The sequence below is a fragment of the Mya arenaria genome, chromosome 13 (genome assembly GCF_026914265.1).
Source record: "Mya arenaria isolate MELC-2E11 chromosome 13, ASM2691426v1".
Lineage (NCBI taxonomy): Eukaryota > Metazoa > Mollusca > Bivalvia > Myida > Myidae > Mya > Mya arenaria.
In genome coordinates, this window is record NC_069134.1 from 45,394,703 (window position 1) to 45,419,954 (window position 25,252).

Sequence of the window (25,252 nt, forward strand, 5' to 3'; positions counted from 1 at the left end):
GTTATAAAAAATAAACAGTATTATTTAAATTTTACTAAAACCATGATATACAGACAATGTAACAGTACTGGCATGTTGCCAACAAGACACAATGTACGGACTCTCTAATCTCCGCTACGTACATTATTGGCTCTATTAAAATTTATGACAATTGTTGTGACATTATACAAACTGTCAACTAAAGGCCACAATTTGCACTGATGTCAATTAGTGCAGTTTTGATAGTGGTACATCTCCCGCCTAATTCTATTGTTTACCAATTAGAGACTTTTCACCAAACAATTCAAGTTGACGGGCAATTATGAACGTTGATTGGTTAATGGGCATAGTTTTGCAATGATCACCACTATTGATTGGTGGATGTCTTTAATTGAGAATAATCCATATAAATGAAGTAAACAAAAATATTACAGTATGGAGAAATTTCACTCCGAAATAGTATTTCATTTCATAGAGTCAAGTCAATATTTTTCTTCAAACGGGTAGCCAACAGCAAGATGTGTAAATATACGCTGTGTGGTGTAGAGTTAACCTATAATGTGGTGGCATTACACGCATGCTCAACCATCTGCAGTGGAAACATGAATCTGAAACAACTCCAAAGAAGCAGCCAGAGATAAGCAAAAGATAACCGTTTTTTTTTTTGGATGGAAGTTTCCTTCAAGCATGATATTTGCTCAGTTTATTATGAGCTGGTGTTGCTCATGCTGATTTCATGATATGATAATTTTTTTGAATAATGTATATTATTTATTATTTCGCATGAGCTATATTTGTTGTGTCATAAATTCATTAAACAAAATAAAAAGAACAAATCAAAACATAAATGAAAGAAACCTTTTTTTATTATTGATTTAGTACATTAGTCGATACTTCTTATAAGGATGAAAAACATAGATGGAAATGACCAAGATTACGATGACCAACGTGAACCAATGCAAGTTTTTTCTGAGTACTTTATTGGAAGATAATCTGAGTACTCTAGTACCCTATTTTACTACTTGTTGCCATCACTATTATATACTATCATTATGCACAGTTGATTTATTGCTTTATTACGTCAAGCCTACTTACTCTTACTTGTTGACATATTTCAGTTTTGTTCTCTGAGATATTATTGAAGAAGCTGCCAGATGGAGCAGTCAAGTCCTGGGCCGCCTGTAACAGAGGCTGCTTTACTCTTATATGGTATGTCAAGTCCTGGGCCAAATGTAACAGAGACTGCTGTACTCTTATCTGGTATGTCTGTCCTGGGCTGCCTGAAACAGAGACTGCTGTACTCTTCTATGGTATGTCAAGACTTGGGTTGCCTGAAACAGAGGGTGCTGTACTCTTATATGGTATGTCAAGTCCTTGGCTGCCTGAAACAGATACTGCTGTACTCTTATATGGTATGTCAAGTCCTGGGCCAAATGTAACAGAGACTGCTGTACTCTTATCTGGTATGTCTGTCCTAGGCTGCCTGAAACAGAGACTTCTGTACTTTTCTATGGTATGTCAAGACCTGGGTTGCCTGAAACAGAGGGTGCTGTACTCTTATATGGTATGTCAAGTCCTTGGCTGCCTGAAACAGATACTGCTGTACTCTAAAATTGTTCGTAAACTTGGGCCGCCTGAAACAGAGGCTGTTTTACTTTTGTATGGTATGTCATGTCCTGGGCCGCTCAAACAGAGACTGCTGTACTCTTATATGGTATGTCAAGTCCTGGGCCAAATTTAACAAAGACTGCTGTACTCTTGTCTGGTACGTTTGTCCTGGGCCGCCTGAAACAGAGACTGCTGTCCTCTCATATGGTATGTCAAGACTTGGCCGCCTGAAACAGAGACTGCTGTACTCTTATATGGTATGTCAAGACTTGGCCGCCTGAAACAGATACTGCTGTACTCTTATATGGTATGTCAAGACTTGGGCCGCCTGAAACAGAGGCTGCTTTACTTTTGTATGGTATGTCAAGTCCTGGGCTGCCTGAAACAGGGGCTGCTGAACTCTTGTCTGGTATGTCAAGTTCTGGGCGGACCTAAACAGAGACTTCTTTACTCTTCTATGGTATGTCAAGTCCTGGGCCGCCTTAAACAGAGACTGCTGTAATCTTGTCTGGAATGTCAAGTCCCAGGCCACCTGTTAACTCTTGTCTGGTATGTCAAGTTCTGGGCCGACTGAAACAGAGACTTCTTTACTCTTCTATGGTATGTCAAGTCCTGGGCCGCCTTAAACAGAGACTGCTGTACTCTTGTCTGCAATGTCAAGTTCTAGGCCGTCTAAAACAGAGACTTCTTTACTCTTCTATCGTATGTCAAGTCCTGGGCCGACTGAAACAGAGACTTCTTTACTCTTATATGGTATGTCAAATCCCAGGCCCTCTGAAAAAGAGGCTGCTTAATTCTTGTATGGTATATCATATCCTGGGCAGCCCAAAACAAAGACTGCTGTGCATTTCTATGGTATGTCAAGTCCTGGGGCACCAAAAACGTAAACTGCTATACTCTTCTATGGTATGTCAAATCCTGGGCCAGCTGAAACAGAGACTGCTTTACTCTTAAATGGTATGTAAAGTCCTAGGCCAAATGTAACTGAGATTGCTTTATTCTTTATGGTGTGTCAAGTCCTGGGATGACTTTAACAGAGGCTGGTATATAAAGTCAATAGCTGACTGTAACAGAGAATTGTTTTCTCTAGTTTTGTATGTCAAGCCCTGGGCTCACTTTAACAGGGACTGGATTTCTCTTGTCTGGTATGTCAAGTCCTGGGCCACCTGTAACAAAGGCTGCTTTACTCTTGTCTGTATGTCAAGTCCTGTGCCAACTATAACAAAGACTGCTTTACTCTTGTCTGTATGTCAAGTCCTGGAATGACTCCAACAGGCACTGGTTTACTCTTGTATGGTATGTCAAGTCCTGGGCCGCAAGTAATAGACTGCTTTACTCTGATATGCTACTATATCAAGTCCTAGGCCGACTGTTACAGGGCCGATAGACTTTTTCCGATTCAGATTTTTAATTATAACCAAATACAAAACAAAAAAAATATTTAATTGTACCGATTGTTGTCTTTCTTGTTTTACAAATGTAAAACGAAAAACAAGCTATCCTGTATATACTGGTTTTTCTTTTTTCATTTTTAGCTCTACTGGCCAAAGGCCAGAAGAGATTATGCGATGGTAATGTGTACGTAGTATGTTCGTCTGAGCGTCCGTGCGTCTGTAAACAATTGCTTGTGAACACGATACAGTCTTCATTTTTGATTGTATCTCGATGAAACTTGTACAGTAGCTAGATATCCATTAGAGCTTGGTTCCTTTCGAAAACCAGCCAGATCCGCCCATGCATGCCTAGATTATGGCCCTTGATAGTATAAAAAAATGCTATTGTGTAAACAATTGGTTGTGAACACGATACAATCTTCATTTTTGATTATATCTCGATGAAACTTGTACAGTATCTAGATATTCATTAGAGCTCGTTCCTTTCGAAAACCAGCCAGATCCGCCCATGCATTCCTAGATTATGGCCCTTGATAGTATAAAAAAAATGCTATTGTGTAAAAACTAGCTTGTGAACATGATACAGTCTACAGTTTTGATTGTATCTCGATGAAACTTGTCCAGTATTTAGATATCCATTAGAGCTCGGTTCCTTACGAAAACCAGCCAGATCTGACCATGCATGCCTAGATTATGGGCCTTGAAAGTATTAAAAAATCAGTTCGTCTGTAAACAATTGCTTGTGAACATGATACAGTCTTCAGTTTTGATTGTATCTCGATGAAATTTGTACAGTATTTAGAAATCCATTAGAACTTGGTTCCTTTCGAAAACCAGCCAGATCCGCCCATGCATGCCTAGATTATGGCCCTTGATAGTATAAAAAAATGTTATTGTGTAAACAATTGGTTGTGAACACGATACAATCTTCATTTTTGATTATATCTCGATGAAACTTGTACAGTATCTAGATATTCATTAGAGCTCGTTCCTTTCGAAAACCAGCCAGATCCGCCCATGCATGCCTAGATTATGGCCCTTGATAGTATAAAAAAAATGCTATTGTGTAAAAACTAGCTTGTGAACATGATACAGTCTACAGTTTTGATTGTATCTCGATGAAACTTGTCCAGTATTTAGATATCCATTAGAGCTCGGTTCCTTACGAAAACCAGTCAGATCTGACCATGCATGCCTAGATTATGGGCCTTGAAAGTATTAAAAAATCAGTTCGTCTGTAAACAATTGCTTGTGAACATGATACAGTCTTCAGTTTTGATTGTATCTCGATGAAATTTGTACAGTATTTAGAAATCCATTAGAACTTGGTTCCTTTTGAAAACCAGCCAGATCTGCCAATGCATGCCTGGATTATGGGTATTGAAAGTATAAAAAATGCTATTTTAAGCTAAGTCTATTTTTACCCAAGTCTACATGAGCGAAGTCTATTTTTAGCCAAGTTTACATGTAAAGTCACAATTGCTTAAAAACCTTTTTGTCTGAAACCACTATGCACAATTTTCCTTATTTTACTTATTTAAGAAATATTTTCAAAATCTTCTTGTTTCAAACCACAAGGCCCATACCTTTGATATTTGTTGTGGAGCATCATATGGTGCAATTGAAAACATTTGAAATAATGCCCCTTGGGCAAAAGCTGGCCCCACCCCTTTTGACTTATTTATTAATTTTTAAAGCTACAGTAATGAAAATTTGACCATGTGAACAGTTTTGCAAACAAGCATTAATGTTGTCCTAGGATGTCCTTGACTTTGACCTTTGACCGACTTTTAATTTTTAAAGCTACAGAAATGAAATTTTGACGATGAGTACAGTTTTGAAAGCAAATATTTTTTACCCTCAGATTACATTTACTTGGCACATATTAAAATAGCTCATGCAACTTATCTGCTTACAACACTTCCTGTCCTCAGATGTTGAATGTGCAGCGTTTTCAGCTAACCCAAACACTAAAAGTGAATTATATATCTGTTGCCTATTACTCAAACGTACATGCTCTGGATTGAAAATGACCACAAGAGCCATGCCAGTAGAGCATAGGCCCTTTTGGGCCTCTTGTTTATAATTGAAAGTAAAACACGAAAAAGAAACATTCAAATCATTTTTCGTTTCTCTTATGACTGAATAGAAAACCAAAATTGATAGGCTTTTTCTTTTCAATGATTTCAATGTACTCACGGAAATCAAGACAAGATATAAATTCATAAATACCATTTTTCATTTTTTTTTCTACAAAGCGCAAAATGAAAAACAAGTGGTTCCCGTTTTCACATGTACTTGATGACAGCACCATATATGTTAAGGCCTACTAAACGACATAAGGGGCGAGATTTCCGTATGTCTAAAGAATCCAACATGAAGTTAAAGCTGCACTCTCACAGATTGAACGTTTTAACAACTTTTGTGATTGGTCTATGTCCGTCGTCTGTTGTCCGTCGTCTGTCGTCTGTCATCCGTCGTTCGGCGTCAACAATTAGTAATAATCATCTTCTTCTCCTAAACCGCTTGGACAGCTTTGATGAAACTTTATAGGAATGATCCTTGGTTGGTGCTTTTTCAAAATTGTTCAAAGAAATGAATACCATGCAGAACTCTAGTTGCCATGGCAACCTAAAGGAAAACGTCAACAATTGGTTATAATCATCACCTTCTTCTAAACCCCTTGGACAATTCTAATGAAACTTCATAGGCATGATACTTGGTTGGTGCTTTTTCAAATATTTTTCAAAGAAATGAATTCCATGCAGAACTCTGGTTGCCATGGCAACCTTAAGGAAAAGTGTCAATGATTGGTTATAATCATTATCTTCTCCTAAACCCCTTAGACAATTTCCAGTGTTACGGAAACCTTTAATCTCTCAGAAAGAACAGATACAAACAGGAAACAAAATTACCGTAGGTAATGAACGCCTCTCTCAATAAATGGCACCTAACCTTAGCCACTTATTTGCGTGCACTGCTCCTTAGCATTGTGCATAAATACTAATTTTGAAGCAAATACGTCATTACGAGTTTCTAGACGGATAACTTTTGATCAATACACATTTATATTGCACCAACTTGACACAACAATCATGAATAGTGTTGCTAATCGTCAAAACAGGCCAATATTATCGAGGGATCCTAACCTTAGCCGTGCCTTTTAGTTCGTTTTCCTCTCGAGTCGATGCTGATGTCCGAATGTTTGACAAAACTACAGCATGTTTCATGGAGATCCAAGTACCAATGGGTGTGGAATTTTCTCTAGCAGGTTTTTCACAATATGCCAGTGTCTAAATTGGCTTCCAAAATTTTAAATCGCCGAAAAACTCACCTTTTACATGGGCGCCGCCATCTTGTTTGAATGTTAAGGTTAAGCTCGATTCTCCCCCCTGATAGTCACTTCTAAGGTAATTATTGTTCATAGATTCAAATCATTATTATACACTTTATTCTTTAGAAGAAATTTCATTTTTACTTAATGATAAATTTTTACTTAATGATAAATTTAATAATCAGACTTTTCCATTGAACTTCATGTAGATTATTGTAAACTTTATGTAGATTATTATAAGCTACAATCTTATCTTCTGTGTGGATAGTGTTATTCACTTATTATTTATAGAATTTTTTTACTCTTAACATTAGAAGGAAGGTGATGTTGTCCTAGATGGAAACAGTGATAATATTAGTTGAAGGTTCTGAATGTGTTCTGATATTTGATTTTTAGAGCTTAAGGCAGTTTATTGATTTTATTGGATGGTACACTGTTTGTTGTTTGTGTATCTATACTAAAAGTTCTTTCAGTGTGCAGGCAATTTAACATAGTTTTGTCAGTGTGGAGGCAATTGAACAAAGTCTTGTCAGGGTGCAGGCAATTGAACAAAGTCCTGTCAGTGTGCAGGCAACTGAAAAAGTTCTGTCAGTGTGCAGGCAACTGAAAAAGTCCTGTCAGTGTGCAGGTATCTGTACCAAGTGCAGTCAGTGTGCAGTCAATTATCAAGTCCTGTCAGTAAGCAGGCAACTGAAAAAAGTCCTGTCACTGTGCAGGTATGAGATTCAAATTTTGTCAGTGTGCAGTCAACCATCAAGTCCTGTCAGTGTGCAGGCAACTGAACAAAATCCTGTCAGTGTGCAGTCAATCACCAAGTCCTGTCAGTGTGCAGGAAACTGTGACAAGTCCTGTCAGTGTGCAGGTAACTGTGACAAATCCTGTCAGTGTTTATCCAGGCAACATGTTTGACCAGTATGTTTTTCAATATTCTTTGAGAACAAATATCAAGCTATATTGATAACAAAGGTTAGACTCTTTTACTAAGGTGAGCGATTTAGGGCCATCATGGCCCTCTTGTTTAATTTTTGTCTTGGAACGAGCCAATTCATGTGAAAATGCATGTAAACCAGTCATTTAAGACTGCTTACAAAATTAAGATCGTAGATTTTTATTTTAAAGTTCAAAAATTGATGTTTTATGCATTTTTCTTAAACAGTAACGATTTTAACCATAAAACATTAATTTTGGATATTTACGCAAATATTTGGTCATTCCAAGAAAAAAAAAAAGTTGTAAAAACGGTAAATCTGTGAGAGTGCAGCTTTAACATAGGTTTATTTCTGAGGTGAGTATTTTTATCAAATATATTGTATTACAATTTGGCTTACATGTATGTAATCCTGTCAGCATGCCAAAATGAAAGTGAAAGTAGTTCTGGATTTTTATACGATAGTTACCTAATCGAGTTGCTGATATGTTAAGTAGGATACACCTTTTAACAATACAGTAAAACTGCGATCGCTCGAGGTCGCCAGGGACCGAGCCAAAACCTCGAGGGAACCGATGTTTTGAACGACCCGATTTTCAATTTTCCAGTTTGATATGAAATATCTTTCAGTGCATTTTAAGTTTGAAGTCGTCAAACAGACTGTTTACTAAGACACCGATTATGTGTTGCGTTGTGGAAATCGCTAATATGTTAAAAGGTTGACGTAAACTAAATGTAAAACGCAAAAGAAAAAACAATAAATAATAATATGACAAAATAGAAATGTTAATTTTAACCAAAAAGCACATTTTCGTAACAAGCAACATTTGAATGACAGTACATATTGTGGCATTAGTCAGATTTAAGTTTCGCAAAAGCAAGGATTGTTGATTGGCGCATCTTGTCGGTTTCGCGAAACTGTTCAATCGTAATGTGACATGACAGCGTACAGAGCGTCTGAAGATCACGGTCAGCATCGGCAGTGAATTCAAAGAACCTTCTGACCACATCTAAAGCGTTAACTTCTCATCATTAACTTCTCATAATTAATATCTCAAATGCCCATATCAACTAATATCATAAGTATTGTTTTATGCAATAAACTATGGAACTGGAACTGGAAATATCGGTCATACGTTAACAGTGAAAAATGGTTTTTCACACTTTATCAAATTGCCTTTCAACTGTCATTGCAATTTTTACAACTTGCGAAAGTTTTAACACCAAGCATTTGTTTGTTTATTTTGGAACACGCGTTCGGGAAAAAGTGTGAAATTATGTCCTCGAGTGAGCCATAAGGTTTTGTGCACAATTTGTGTATTTGGGACCGAGGATATTGCTCGACTGCTCGACATAATTAGGTTTCGATGCAGCATGGGTATATTTTATATGAAAATAGAAGGAAAAAAGTTTGGGACCAAGCTCCGACCTCGAGGGAACGCCAGTTCTCGAACGACCGCTTGTTTGAGGGAACGCAGTTTCACTGTAGTTCTTAGAGACTACAGTTTGGAGTGCTGTTTCAGTTTTTTGCAAATGTTTAGAAAAAACAAAAAACGGTATAAATAAATATTTTCCTTGTTTTGTATTCTGTGGGTATAATTTAAAAAAACGGAAAAGGAAAAAGCCTATCATTTTTGGTTTTCTATTCAATCATTAGCTAAATAAAATAGGATTTGTATGTTCCTTTTTTCGTTTTTTACTTTCAATTGTAGAAAACGAAAAGACATTATATGCACGGACCCTGGATTACTCTTTTGTCTGGTATATCAAGTCCTGGGCTGACTATGACAGAGACTGGTTTACTCTTGTCTGGTATATCAAGTCCTGGGCCACCTGTTACAATGACTGGTTTACTCTTGTCTGTATATCAAGTCCTGGGCCACCTGTAATAAAGACTGGTTTACTCTTGTCTGGTATATCAAGTCCTGGGCCGTCTCTAACAAAGACTGCTTTACTCTTGTCTGGCATGTCAAGTCCTAGAACGCCTGTAACAGAGACTGTTCAACACTGGCATGGACTTTTAATATATGCCTATCAATTTATTCTTCCATAACCAACAGCGAAAATACAGTATGGTGTATTGAAAATTCTTCAGTGGTTTTCCAAACCATCGGCATAGTAGAATGTGTTGAGTGCTATCTTTTTACAAACTGATGTTTATTCAAGTTGAAACATGGTTTCACAAAGTGACAAAATTTGGTATATAGGAAGAGTTAATAGGTTTCAGTGTCGAGGTTACTGTAACAAAATTAGAAATAAGGTTGAAACTGACTATAGTTTGGGTTGACATATTGTGACCAAACTTGGTTTATACGAAGAGTTTATTGAGACCTTTCATGGGATTGCATTTGGGGTCTCTTGGATCAAGGGCAAGGTTTAATGTAACTTAAAATAGAAAAACGATTTAAACTGAACATCTTTAGTTAGGGTTGACATACTGTGACCAAACTTAGTATGTAGGAAGAGCTTATGGAGACCTTCCATGGGCTTTCATTTTGGAGCCCCTAGGGTCAAGTTTAGAGTCAAAAATAGAAAAACAGTTGAATCTAAATATCTTTAGTTTGGGCATTGTGACCAAACTTGGTATATAGGAAGAGTTTATGGAGATCTTTCATGGGATTGCATTTGGGTCTGTTAATAAAAAAAGAAAAAAACAACAAATAAAACTGAATATCTCCAGTAACACTTCATACATTATAACCAAGTCTTGTAACTGTTCGTTAAATAGAACTATGTTTTCTACTGAGTCATATTCTAAGGAAATATATATTCCAGCTAATCTAGGACTATAGACATGTTATATTGACCTAAAGGTGGATTCATCTGGCTCACAAGTATAATGTTTGTGTATATATTTCTATATGTTTCGGTGCTCTTGTATTATATTGTCTTATTGTTGCCTTATTTCCATGTATTAACACATTACTTTTAGTTTAAACCATCGTAACTGCACTTACATTACTCACAGCATTACCCTAAAAGTCCATTGCATATTTTCAATATGTTGTGGCGCTCTTGCAGTTTAGATGATTTGGGATACAACATAAATTGATTGCAAATGTTATTATAATCCTCATCACTAGTTTTAACCAGTAATGCCTTAAACATGTTTGTACAAGACATTTCAAGCTTGTTATATATATTTTCAGCCTGTTTGAGTTAGATCATTCAGAAATCACCAAGACACTGACGTCAAGTTTGAAGGGGGTTCGATCATCATTGAAGAAGATGACATTTAAAGGTGCACAAGTTCTTGCCATGAAACTGGAAGAAGCCAGGTCGATCTCTGTATGAAGTATTGGACCAGGGGGATGTTAGGGGTGGGGCAGCAATAGCTGCTTGGCTTACCCTCACTTGTTATGATATCAATTGTATTTTGTATTATGTGTTTAAAAATGAGACGCGATGTTTAGGACCACAGTACTGAGGGGGATAAACATTTAACATTCATTGAACTATGCTGGAGGTGGGGGGTTGGGTTCAAAGGTTTTCTTTACAAGCTCCTGTGCTTACTTTTATTTTTAGCTCAACTATTCAAAGAATAAGGAGAGCTGTCCTAGTGACCCGAGCGTCGGCGTCGGCGTAACCACTTATGTTAAAGTTTGCGTACCACCTCAAATATTTTCAAAGTCCATTGACATATGGCTTTGCAACTTTGCACATTTGTTCACCATCATGCCCCCAACCTATACACAGGAGGAGGTAACTCTATCAAGCATTTTGACAAAATTATGCCCCTTTTTCTTCTAAGAATTTACGTTAAAGTTTGCGTACCACCTCAAATATTTTCAAAGTCCATTGACATCTGGCATTGAAACTTTGCACGCTTGTTCACCATCATGCCCCCCAACCTGTACACAGTAGGAGGTCACTGTGTCAAGAATTTTGACAGAATTATGCCCCTTTTTCTACTTAGAATTTACGTTTAAGTTTTCATACCACCTCAAATATTTTCAAAGTCCATTGACATCTGGCTTTGAAACTTTGCACGCTTGTTCACCATCATGTCCCCAACCTGTACACAGGAGGTGGTCACTGTATCAAGCATTTTGACAGAATTATGCCCCTTTTTCGACTTAGAATTTACACTCAAGTTTGCGTACCACCTCAAATATTTTCCAATTCAATTTATGTAAATATCTCAGCACATCATGTATTGCATTGAATTCAAATCTAACAGTGATCCATGCATGTTTCGCCAAAACTTTTCAATATTTATGCAAAAAGCTACAGAAACAACCTCAGTAGCAAAAAATTTCAAATTCAATCCATACACCGAAAAGCGGCGGAATAGTCGAGCGCGCTGTCTCTGTGACAGCTCTTGTTTATGATAAAGGTTGTGTTGTGTGTTGAATACATGGAATGCATTTAATATCTATGAACTTTTCTGCCTGGTGAAATCTATTTTTACACATCATTCTCATATGAAAGTTTTGTTAACACATACAGGTATTTTAAAGCTTTTTAAGACAGTTCTCAGATCAAGTTCAAAATATAGAACACAAGCCAAATCACTACAACTCCTGAAGACTCCTATTATTTAAACAGGCTTTTAACTTTCTATTATTTTGTCAAATCACAATGTTGTGAAATGTTTGCTATGTGTATGAATTTAAAAGCTTTCACTATTTTATGTCATGTAACATTTGTTAAATGCTGTTTTACAATATCATGATTGTATGTTTTGTTATGACAAAAAATTGAGCTATGATTTGTGTCAGTTATACTGATGACACTCAATTCCATTCTGTCTGACCCTGAATCATTTTTAGCTCCACTGGCAAAAGGCCAGAAGAGCTTATGCGATGGTAATGTGTACGTAGTTTGTGCGTCCGTGCATCTGTAAACAATTCATGTTAACACGATACAGCCTTCAGTTTCGATTTTATCTTGATGAAACCTGTACAGTATCTACATATCCATTAGAGCTCGGTTCCTTCCGAAAACCAGCCAGATCTGCCCATGCATGCCTAGATTATGGGCCTTGATAGTATAAAAAAATCATTGTCAGTAAACAATTGCTCGTTAACATGATGCAGCCTTCAGTTTTGATTGTATCTCGATGAAACTTGTACAGTATTTACATATCCATAAGAGCTCGGTTCCTTTTGAAAATCAGCCAGATCTGCCCATGCATGCCTAGATTATGGGCCTTGATAGTAAAAAAAATCAGTATTTCAATAAACAATTGCTCGTTAACACGATACAGTCTTCAGTTTTGATTGTATCTTGATGAAACTTGTACAGTATTTGGATATCCATTAGATCCGGGTTCCTTTCGAAAACCAGCTAGATCTGCCCATGCATTCCTAGATTATAACCTTGGAATGATTAGATTATGGGCCTTGATAGTATAAAAAAAAACGCTATTGTGTAATAAATGCTTGCAACATGATACAGTCTTCAGTTTTGAGTATTCAGATACCCATAAGGGGTTGGTTCTTTTCGAAAACAGTGATGTTGACCACACAAACCCAGCCAGTAGAGCATAGGCCCTTTTGGGCCTCTTGTTCTAGAAGCGATGATATTTTTTTTTCCATCATTCGGTCCATTTCAATAAAGATCTTTGTCCTAAATTGTAATTATGTTGTCTTTTAACACCCCCCCCCCCCACCCCCCGGGGGGGAGACATTGTTTTTGCCCTGTCTGTCAGTCCAGCCGTCCATCAGTCAGTTCATAAGTCATGCATCATTTCCGCTCAATAACTAAGGAATGCTTGGACCCAGGAACTAAATACTTGGTATGCAGGTTAATCATGAGCAGTAGATGACCCCTAGTGATTTTGAGATCATAAGGTCAAAGGTGGTGGTCACTGGTGACTTTGAGGTGAAAAAAAAACGTTTTCCGCTTAATAACTGAACAATCATTGGGTCCAAGAACATCATTTTAGGTATGCAAGGTGGTCATGATCAAAGTTCAAGGTTGCGGTGACCTTCAGGTAAAAAATATGTTTGCAGTGACCTTAAGCTAAAAAATGGTTGGCTGCTCAATAAGTAAAGAATGCTTGCACCCAGGAACTTCATACTTGGTATGCCAGTCGGTCATGAAAAGTACATGACCCTTTTGATTTTGAGGCCAATTAGAAAAAGGTCATGGTTGCGTTAGCCTGGAGGTGAAAAAATGTTTTTCCACATTAACTAAAGAACGCTTGCACCCAGGAACTTAATACTTGGTATGCCAGTTGCTCACACTGGAGATGACCCCTGATTGTGAGGCCCGTAGGTCAAGGTGAGGTGTAAAAAGTGTTTCCGCTCAATAACTAAAGAATGATACCTATTCATTTTGAGGTCAAGGTCACAGTGACCTTCAAGTGGAAATCAATTTGTTGGTCACCAGTCTGTACATCACACTTCATTTCTGCTCAGGAACTTCATACTTGGTATGCAGTTTGGTCATGACCAGTGGATGACCCCTATGTTGGTGTGTCTCCAGTCCAAAAGTACTCATTTCATGTCCATCATTGGATTATTTCTCACCTAAAGTGGCGGCATATAGGGTTGCCCTTGTCCGTACGTACGTCTGTCCGTACGTACGTACGTACGTACGTACGTCCCGAAGATTGTTTCCGATCTAATTCTTGAAAACCGTTTGTCCAATCCTCACCAAACTTTAAACACATGTTTGTGACCATAATATCTTGATCAAGTTCGATAGTCATGGAAATCGCTTTAGTCATTTAGGAGCTACGGCCCTTTTTTGCCAAAAATACTTCAAAAATATATGTTTCCAATCTAATTCTTGAAAAGTATGTGTCCAATCCTCATCAAACTTTACATACATGATTGTGACCATAATATCTTGATCAAGTTCGATAGCCATGGAAATCGCTTTTGTCATTTAGGAGTTACGGCCCTTTATTTGCAAAAAAAGACTTGAAAAATACATCCCGAAGATTGTTTCCGATCTAATTCTTGAAAACTGTTTGTCCAATCCTCACCAAACTTTAAACACATGTTTGTGACCATAATATCTTGATCAAGTTCGATAGTCATGGAAATCGCTTTAGTCATTTAGGAGTTACGGCCCTTTTTTGCCAAAAATACTTCAAAAATCATTATGGCTTATTTTCTGTGACAAAAAACCGAAGTGGGGGCATCCGTGTCCTATGGACACATTTCTAGTTTACTATTACTCTTCAATGGAACAGGCCATGTGTAGCAGTAAAGTGCATATATTACTAGATGCATTTCACATACTTGTAGTTAGTTGGTCAATAGCTATGCATACCTTATGTTCTCAGTGTCTTGCCATACTGACAAATATTTTTTTTGAACTTGAACATAAATGCATGTAATGCTATGTTATTCATCAGTAATTATCAGGGCTCTCGCGAGGGGGCGACTTGGGCGAAGTGGTCGCCTAAAATTCCCAGACTTCGCCCATTTGTATCATCAAAGCGACATTCACTTCGCCGAAACTTTTAGCACATTGTAAATCTGTCAATCAGCGAGTATTTGGCCAATGTCCCATTAGTCAAAACATCACAATAATTAAGTCATTCGTACAAATTGGTAATCTCCTAATCCGATAATTGGGCCGTGTCATCCAATTACCAAAACATCGTCAGAAGGCGGAGCTATTGAAGGCTAACCAATAAGAATGTACATTGAGAAGACCCTGATCAAATGATATAAGTTCGTTAAAAAGAGATAGAAAAGGCGACATAATTATGAAAAATCGAGTCAAGCATTAATGAAGTTAAAAAGTAATTAATATATATGTATTGAACAAACAATGCAAGACATTTAAACATTGTTGCTTTTGAAGCAGACGGTCATATAGCCATCTCGGCAAGTAGGCTAAGAAAATCAATAACATGACGTATCACCAAATATTTGATTGGTTTTAGTGAAATGTCCATGATAAAAATTGATTTGTAAACACAAATGTTTACTTACAGTGATTTTCTCCTGTCACAGTTACGATGTCAAAAAAAATCGGCGAGATCGCCATTTTGTCAAAACAATTTTCCGATTTAATTTTTCAACCTCCCATTATGTATTGGTAATTTTTTTTATCAAGGACACTGATTTAAATGTCTTTTTTTTTTTAAATGTCAGTATATTTAAAATTATTTAGCAAGAGACAAGTAAATAACAGCATAGCTGAATGTGACATTCGTAGCCTATCCCGAATGTACCAAAACAACATTCGTTCCCCTACTATATTGACAGTTCATTTATAAGGTCATTTTGATAATTTCGAAACCTTAGCTGTCTTTTTTTGTTTGTTTCATTTTAGATGCTTTTTTGAGATAAACTATGTGACATTGACGAATACACTTTTGCTGAGCCAAAAATGATACATTATGTAATGAACATTTTATATAGTTATAGCAATCAATTTTAATGTGAATATAAACTTAGGTGAGTGGTATGGCATAGTTTTTGTATCAGGTGTTACGAAAAGTATCACTTCTCCCTAAAGTCTCCCCACTTCTCCCTAAATTGGCTGAAGGGAGAAGTCACTTCTCCCAAAATTTCCAGCCTAGTGAGAGCCCTGAATTATGTCTCCCGCCATAAATGGGGAGACATTGTTTTTGCTCGAGTCGTCAGTCTGTCAAAAATCGTGTCAGTTCCATATCTCTTAAACGGCTGAAAGGATTTTGAAATAACTTGCCACAAATGTTCAACATATTAAGACGATGTGCAGAGCACACATTACAACCAGCTTGATTCGAGGTCAAAGGTCATATGATTACATTTTGTGTCACTCCATATTTTGTGAACCCTTGGAAGGATTTTGAACTTACTATCCACAAATGTTCACCAAATTGAAAGGATGTGCATGTCATAACCAGCTTGTTTCAAGGTCAAGGTCAAACTATGTTTTGTGTCTGCTCAATATCTCTTGGAAGGACTTGAAATATTTCAACATTAACTACCCACAAATGTTCACCATTTTGACATGACGTGAAGAGCGCATTTTACAACCAGCTTTGCTCAAGGTCAAGGTCACAATAAGAGGTCAAAGGTCATTTTGGTGCCATAGTTACTGCCATTCTTTGTGCCAATATTGGGGGGGGGGGGGGCATAACTTTGGCCAAAACTGAACTGCAATAAAGATGCACTGTTGACAAGCGTGCGGTATAAGTCTGGCTCCACTGAGGAAAACAAGTTCATAAACAAAGTGATTCACATTAATAATACTTATTTTCATGTTGATATCATTAAGAAAACTGTAACATTAAAACAGCATTCAAGAAAGAAATAAGGTATAACGTTTCAGACAAAAACTGTTTTTGTATGGTGATAATATATGTTTCAAAGTGAACAAAATAAAATATCCGGCGAAATTCTGAAAGATTTGTTAATAAATCAGTCAGGGTTGGGGGTTCGTAAAAAATAAAAATCGTAACATTCTGGAAATATTCCTAGCGTCACTAGTTAGATTGATATATCTACAAATTTGCACTGGTATTGATTAGATGCGAGAAATTAAAAAAAAAAACCTGAAATTATCAAGTATTTGTTTGCAAAAACGTGACACTGGCATGTTTATTTACCACCGTAGTCTGTGTATTGGGCGAGGCAGTAACTTTTCACATGCATTTATGGCAGGCGAAATATGCTAAGTTAATAGGTTCTTTGTAAAATATTTAATGTTTTTACTTGAATATATGTCGGTGATGGTCATGATTTTCCATTTACATACATTAAGTAATATTACTTCATCTGAAAATATTCATTAAAAATTAACACAAGCTCCACGAACGTTTCATTATGCAGAGCAAATCCGCATGCTTTTAAGATGACCTCATTCATAACTTAGAATCATACAAGTATTTCCCGAAGTCTTGATTATACATGTTATGTACATTTTCAGGTCGATGTCAGAGCGAATTTGCGACTACATGTATGTTTTATTTTATGCGGTCGGACTTTTCCGTTAGACTATTCCGAGCAGTACCGATAATTTGTGTACTTATTCGAATGGGGTATTTGGCCTTTTCAATCACGTCGCTTATTTCGCCTGTTTGTTTATTTCAGCTGTACCATTCATTATTTTTCATTTTTTTCTTAAATCACGCCCGCTTAGAATGAAAATAGTATGATATAAATAATTTACTTAAGTCTGGCGTAGCTTTCGCTATCCCGCTGTTTACATTCTGCCACTTTCCATTTTCCCTATCGCGAAATAAACTGATCCATCTCGCTGGTTTCAAGATCCCCAATCTATTGAGTTTACTAGCTAATGCAACCCAATGATACATATAGCAGCAATGGGCAGAAAAACTAGCGCGCAACATTATCTAACGCTGAAAACGGGATTGATGTGTCGTCATTGCAGAAAAGTTTAATTTACTTCACTAATCTGTCACATTAGTAGTGAACAAAGCACGAAAAAATATTAACATATTCAACGAGTTGATTAGGTATTTTTTAATTTAGTATACGAACTTCTCTTTTTGCCATGAAAAAAAAAGAGATTTCACGTAAAAGATGCTTTACGTTATTTATAATTGAGTATCAAACTATTCTGCAGGAAACCACCATTTTAATAAGATTTCCTTCGTAACATCATTTTATTTTCGAAAAGTCGAGACCATGGTGCTCATGTTTTTTTTAAGTATGGATTGATCACATATTCGAAAAATTTGGTACGTGTATGTGTACATGCTATGTATGAACCTTTTAAGTAACTGTCAGAAATATTGGTAAATGAATTGCCAGTCACTGTTAAAAGTAAGGCTGAATCTCGAATGTCGTCACGAGGACATCATTTTAAATCATGAAGCCTAACAAAAGGAATAAAAGTGGAGAGGTCACGCATTTACTTCCCTTTTGAATAAGATTAACAACAGTAAAGTATTCATAATGGAACAATAATGACACGGTTGAACAAAATCAAGGCAACTTTCTGTTCATTACAGCGTGAAGTCGGGTTTCCCAATTTTTGTAGAAGTTTTTTTTTGTGTGTATAGAGTGGTTTCTATCACCCCATGGCCTAGTTAGTTATAGCGACCAATGAAAAACGTTCCAACGTTACAACCGCAATAAAGTTGCCATGACAATAGGGTCAGTGTCATCTTCAATGATTTGACAGGTGCTTGACAAAGCATCCTAAAGCATGTACGCGAAAGGAAAGGGGTCTACTGTCCCCTCGGATGCTCAAGCCAGAGAAAAGTAAGTTCTATTTTACTTTGCTGTTGTAAAAGGCATTTAACTGATTGCATGTGTCAAACGCGGCGTCCGCTTAATACACGGAACAACCATTGATTCGTACCTGCTACCGAACGATTGGCCCATTCATAACTCATTTATCGAAGATGCACTCGAGCGGATCACACATTTCACACGTGTTTTATGCCATGTAAACATGTAAACAAGTTTATTTTTATGAAGTTATTCAGAATAACATGGTAGATATTTCATAATATGTTCACATAAATTGTTTGATTTTTAGGTCCTAGTTGTGCTTGCACCAGGTGCCCCAAGTTTACTGTCAAATTTAAAAAAACACAACATTAAAACTGTTGTTTCACTTTTAGTACAGTACTTTTTGTAGTTTGTGATGAGCCAAATTACACATTTGAATATATAATTAACATTAATGCTCGTTAATGTGAACTGTAAATGTGCATCTTTACAAATACTGATAAAACCGTCATTGCAAATATACCTATAATTTACTATAATAAATATGGTATGGCATGCTGTGATTTAGATGTTTTTAAAATCTTTTAATTTTCATGAATGCCTGGTGCATGATAAGGCCAAAACTGCCTGTGTTTCCGGTTACAAAACTGCCTGTGTTTCCGGTTACATGCTGAAAAAAATAGGTTCCGTAGGTTGGTTTTTGTTTACACAGTTTTGATTTCAAATTTACAGGGTCATGCAATATTCTGTTTCATTGGATCTAATAACTTAGCGTTTTCAAAATTCACAAGAAAATCGGGAAAAACAACATTGTTGAATGTCTGAAATAATTACCTTTCCTTTGACATCATAGCCCAAAATGGATATGGAACTCCCTTTGTTTTTTTAGCGGAGCAGGGGTAAGGACAGGGTGAAGTATTCGCCATACTCCTCTTTTTGAAAAGATCTCGGGCATTTAATATGCGTGAAATGCAGACAGTTTCTGACCACTGACAGTAAGGACGCTGTCATTTTGTTCTTCCTGATGACAAAGTGTCTCGATGATTATCAGATATAGATCAGGAATAAGTGTATATTGTTCTGAGCGCAAAGACACGGAAATAATGAGTGTATTTAATTTTTTATTTTTTTACCTTTATGTCTTTAAAAAGATATTCAGCAAGAAAAAAATAAGGTTGGTCGGGTTATTGGAAACACACATATTTAGCATCCATTCCATGCACAAAATTGACATTTCAATACAAATCACCATTTATCATGGTAGCCAAATTATACATATATATATAGAAGCAGACATCAGGAAAGTTCAGAAAAAGTCTCGGTCATCGGACTGACGGCCTCTGATAATAATAATAAAAATAATAATAACTTTATTTAAAGAAGGTATTACATTAAGACATAGGCATCATATTCTAAAATAAATATAACACACATCTTATTAACAATGTGGCCTTCTGAAAGAACACACACTCACGAAAAAGTAGTGATGCAAATAATAATCAAAACACAAATGAGAAAACACATTTCAGTGCCGCAAAAATACATATTGTTAAAAAGCTTCTTTACATATTTTTAGATCACCAGAGCACGAAGTGCTCAAAGTGAGCTATTGTGATCGGTCTTTGTCCGGTGTCCATCAGTCCGTCCGTCCGTCAACAATTGCTTAAAAAACTTCTTCTCTGAAAGTACCTGGCCAAATTTAATGAAACTTCACAGGAAGCTTTCTTGGGTGACCATCTACAAAAATACAACAAGGGGTCACGATTGATCAACAACAGCAAAATGGCCAACTTCCTGTTTTGCTTTAAAAAACATCTCCTCTGAAACTACCAATCCAAATTCAATGAAACTTTACAGGAAGCTTCCTTGGGTGACCATCTACAAAAATACAACAAGGAGTCACAAATGATAAACAACTACAACAACAGCAACAACAACAACAGCAACAACAACAAAATGGCTGACTTCTTGTTTTGCTTTAAAAAACATCTTCTCTAGACTGAAACTTCTGCTCCAAATTCAATGGAACTTTACAGGAAGCTTCCTTGGGTGACCCTCTACAAAAATACAACATTGGGTCACGATTGATCAACAACAACAGCAACAACAACATAATAGCCAACTTACTATTTTGATTTAAAAACATCTCTAAAACTTCCAGTCCAAATTCAATTAAACTTTACAGAAAGCTTCCTCGGGTGACTTCCAAATTCAATTAAACTTTACAGAAAGCTTCCTCGGGTGACCCTTTACATAAATACAACAAAGGGTCATGATTGATCTACAACAACAACAACAACAACAAAATGGCCAAAATGTTAAAATCTGATAGTTATGTAAACTTTACTCTTGAAGCAAGGGCAGCAAGTCTTGGTATATATGGTCTCCCTTTTTGTTGGAGATTCCACTACTTTCTATTTTTGGTAACAAGGGAATAGATTTTAAATTTAATTAAGTCTTCAACATATACAATTCTAATGTAATTATTGTTCTTTTTTAGGTTCATGGATTCAAATAATTATTATACACTCTAGTCTATTCTTTAGAAAAAAAATCATTTTTACTTAATGATAAATTTAATAATCAGACTTTTCCATTGAATTCATGTAGATTATTGTCAACTTATTCTAAGTTACAATCTTATCTTCTGTGTGGATAGTGAATATTAAAGCCTTAACACTGAAGTATTGATTTTGGACATGTGAAGGAAGGTGATGTTGACCTAGATGGAAGAAGCAATGATATTAGTGGAAGGTGCTGAATTTGTTCTGATATTTGATTTTTAGAGCTTAAGGCAGCTTATTGATTTTATTGGATGGTGCACTATTTGTTGTTTGTGTATCTATACTAAAAGTTCTTTCAGTGTGCAAGCAATTTAACATAGTTTTGTCAGTGTGCAGGCAATTGAACAAAGTCCTCTGTGTGTGCAGGCAATTGAACAAAGTCCTGTCAGTGTGCAGGCATTTGAACAAAATCCTGTCAGTGTGCAGTCAATCACCATGTCTTGTCAGTGTGCAGGAAACTGTGACAAGTCCTGTCAGTGTTCATGCAACTGTGACAAGTTCTGTCAGTGATTATCCAGGCAACATGTTTGACCAGTATGTTTTTATGCCCCCAGGGCATATTAAAATCTCATCGTCCGTCCATCTGTCTGTCTGTCCGTCCGTTCTTGTGTCCGGCTCAATAACTCGTGTCCGTGCTGTAACTTTCTCTTGTATGGACAGATATTATTATAACTTGCCACATGTGTTTGACATACTAAGAAGACGTGTTGTGTGCAAGACCCATGTCCTTACCTCTAAGGCCAAGGTCACACTAAGTGTTTATTCACAATGGAATGCTGCATTTAAGTACATAGAGTATAGGTTGTCATGTCCGGGCTGTAAGTTTCCCTTGTACGGACAGATTTTGAAATAACTTGCAACATGTGTTCCACATACCAAGACGACATGTCGCCTGCAGGACCTGTGTCCCTACTTTTAAGGTCAAAGTCACTTTTAATGTTTATTCACAATGGAATGCTGCATATATGGACATAGAGTATTGGTTGTCGTGTCCAGGCTATAACTTTCTCTTGTATTGACAGATTTTAAAATGAATTGCCACATGTGTTCAACATACCAAGACGACGTGTCGTGTGCAAGACCCATGTCCCTACCTCTAAGATCAAGGTCACACTTAGATGTTTACTCACAATGGAATGCTGCATATAAGTACATAGAGTTTTAATTGTCGTGTCCGGGCTATAACTTTCTCTTGTATTGACAGATTTTAAAATGACTTGCCACATGTGTTCAACATACCAAGACGACGTGTCATGTGCAAGACCCGTGTCCTTACCACTAAGTTGAAGGTCACACTTAGTGTTTATTCACAATGGAGTGCTGCATATAAGTACATAGAGTATAGGCTGTCTTGTCCGGGCTCTTACTTTCTCTTGTATGGGCAGATTTTAAAATGACTTGCCACATGCAGTGTTCTCAATAAGAACCGGCTGCCGGCCGAAATGGGACTGTTCAAATGGCAATAGGGTCAGTTAAAATTTGTAAAACTAAATGAATTTTAAGTAGAATAAGTAGAAGCTGATCGGTTACTTTACTATTTGAGACGATTCAACCGAAACTTATTGAGAACCCTGCACATGTATTCGACATACCGTATTATATCATGTTTAGGAAGCTAGCATAGATAGGACGCAGGCAAAAAATTAGTTGATAAAATGGGTAAAACTCTTAATATATAAGATAGGACGCAGCGGAAAAGAATTGTTAAAATCGGAGCCGAAAAATTGAGGTTGGTAAAATATTTATAACATATAATGAAGTAAAAAACAAACAAAAAATTGTATATAAGGCATATTTCGATAACTGTCTTATGAAATACAAAAATTATCGTCTTATTTCGGTAATTTAGCGTACACAACAACAGTGTTTGACACTAAGGCTCTTAGAGAAGGAGTCCACCGGACTCCTTAATTCCAAAATCAAGGAGTCCGACATAAAATTAAGGAGTCCAGGATAATTAGAACATTTATTCAAATTTATTGACTGAATGCTCCAGTTAGCCCTAAATAACAGGTTGGGACACCTGCTGCCCTTTTCAAGTACCCGGCTGCCATTTTACTACGACCCTGCTGTGCCCTTTTGTTTGCCAGTCAATGTTCAGAAATGAGTTATAAATGTACATACTTTGGACACTAACTTTAAGTTAACAGCTGAGGTAACAAAGTGTAAGTATTGAAAGAAGTAACATCACATTACATAAAAAGTTGAGTACTGGCCCTTGCAAGTGTCCCATAAAGGCTAATTTAATTCACATCAAAAGTGTCATTTTTTAATTTTTTTATTCAAATAACATGAACATGACTGAAACTATTTATCTAATAGATTCTAATATGACTTGAAAAAATTGCCATGAACTGACGATCTATCATATAGAACCTTGGCCTCTTGTGAAGCGGCTGTGGAGCCATCAGATATAAGGGAATTGAACGGGGCATTATCAAATACTGAATTTTGTTTAATTGGAACATTCATTCTGCAATCAGTGCAATGAGACACTGACATGCCATATGTTGTGCCAATGCTAACAGACTTTGCAATATAAGCTTGGGCCTAAAAAAAAAATACATTTGGTTCGGGTTACCCGACCCTACCTACGGAATAGGCGCCGACCCTACCGTTTTTATAGTCAGTTTGAAAAAAAAAAAAAAAACTAAAAAAAAAAAAAAAAAAAAAAAAATTCGTTTTTTTTTAATTGCTTTTTAATATTAAGTTTAAACCTTAAATGCTTGTACAGAAGATAGCTTTAACACCATTCTCCAATGATGAAAATTATATTCTTATATAAAACCTAATAAAAAAAAAAAAATAAAAAAAAAAAAAAAGCCTACCTACCCTACCTATTTTTTTTAAGGATGTAACCCTAACCAAACAATTTTTTTTTTTAGGCCTTGGTACATGGTGACATAGTCTGTGTAGTCCTTATTTCTGAATAATGTTCAGCATCCATAAACAGAATGCACTACATGTCAAAGATAGCTTTGTTTAGCTGAATTAACAAGCAGCCGGCTGGTGATTAACTTAATTATTTTTCCCTTTTTTGCATTATCTTAGCTTATAATATTATCAGGGCCCTTAAAAGTTTGTTGATGGCTTTCAATCGCACGTTAGAGCGCACAGTGACAAAGATCCCTACATGTGCAGTCAGGTACTCATATACAGATGTCAGTTCAAACATCAGCCAAGACAATTGTTTTAACCATGCTTGCTGAATTTGCTTTCTCTATAAATTACAAACTCTTTTTATGTTTTTTTTCTTTTCAGTTCTTTAATTTTTCGCTGCCAGTGGCGAAATCCATTTTATCGTTGACATAAACATTGTTTACATCTACAATCTACGAGGAATATTTTTTGTAAACACCGTTTGACGGGTTTTATCGATTTAGTTACCATATTAACATTAAAAGATACATGAATACCAGTCTATGACGTCACTTACTACTTAAAAGAGCGTCTAAATGATAACGATTTGATAAGTCGCAAATGAATTACATACAAGTTTTCGGATACTTTTAACCTTCAGATACGATTTGTGTACAATTGGATTTTGAAATGAAGGAGTTCGACGGACTGCCTAGACGGAAAAACCAGTAGTCCGAGCCAAATTTTAGGAGTCTCAGACTACCGGACTCCCGTTAGAGTCGAACGCTGCAACAATGATATATGTCTTGACATTTTGAGAACATTCACGCATATTATAATACTTAAACAAATGCTGTAATTGTCCTGACACGCCTTCTGACTGACAGTCAACCGTTGCAATAGTCCTGACATGCCTTCTGAATGGCAGTCAACAGTTGCAACCGTTGCAATTGCAACAAAATTGAATTGTCAAAACTGATGATTGTTTTGATAAGGCTTGTCACTGTGCGGATTAAAGCACTAGGCTTCCCGACTCACTCGATGCATATTTTGCTTCAAAACAACTATTTAATACCGTTCTCTTGCGTACAAACCCCACCCGATGCTTTGTTTTGGACAATAAAAGTATTGCTATTGTTTTCTGAATGCAGACAGCGAAATTTGGAGTCAAATCAGCTCATTTACGAAAATGCCAGAAGAGCTTATGCGATGGTAATGTGTACGTAGTATGTGCATCTGTGCAGTCGTGCGTTCGTGCGTCTGTAAACAATTGGTTATGAACACGATACAGTCTTCAGTACAGTATCTAGATATCCATTGGAGCTTGGTTCCTTTCGAAAACCAGCAAGATCCGCCCATGAATGCCTAGATTATGGGCCATGAAAGTTTTAAAGAAATGCTTTCTATTTTTAGCCAGGTCTGCATGAGCGAATTCTATTTTTAGCCAAGTTTACATGTATATGTAAATTCAAGTCTAGAGTTAAGGG

The 25,252-nt window shown here is 36.6% G+C and overlaps 2 protein-coding genes across 8 annotated transcripts in view; both read left to right on the forward strand.

Annotated features, from left to right (window-relative positions):
• Positions 1-12,819, forward strand: part of LOC128213480 (pumilio homolog 3-like) — an 84,201-nt gene extending 71,382 nt beyond the window's left edge. The window contains exons 19-20 of the mRNA XM_052919219.1: positions 1,098-1,188; positions 10,393-12,819. Coding sequence (XP_052775179.1) covers positions 1,098-1,188; positions 10,393-10,537 — 236 coding nt within the window. The 3' untranslated portion in view covers positions 10,538-12,819. The remainder of the gene's footprint in view (positions 1-1,097; positions 1,189-10,392) is intronic.
• Positions 12,820-18,251: 5,432 nt separating this feature from the next.
• The window catches only part of LOC128213523 (single-stranded DNA-binding protein 3-like), a 130,574-nt gene continuing 123,573 nt past the window's right edge, over positions 18,252-25,252 (forward strand). For all 7 annotated transcript variants that reach the window (XR_008257746.1, XM_052919307.1, XM_052919306.1 and 4 more), the window contains exon 1: positions 18,252-18,369. Coding sequence is in view for 6 of the 7 variants with exons in the window: in XM_052919307.1 (XP_052775267.1) it covers positions 18,314-18,369 (56 nt within the window). In the remaining variant the exon portion in view is untranslated. The remainder of the gene's footprint in view (positions 18,370-25,252) is intronic.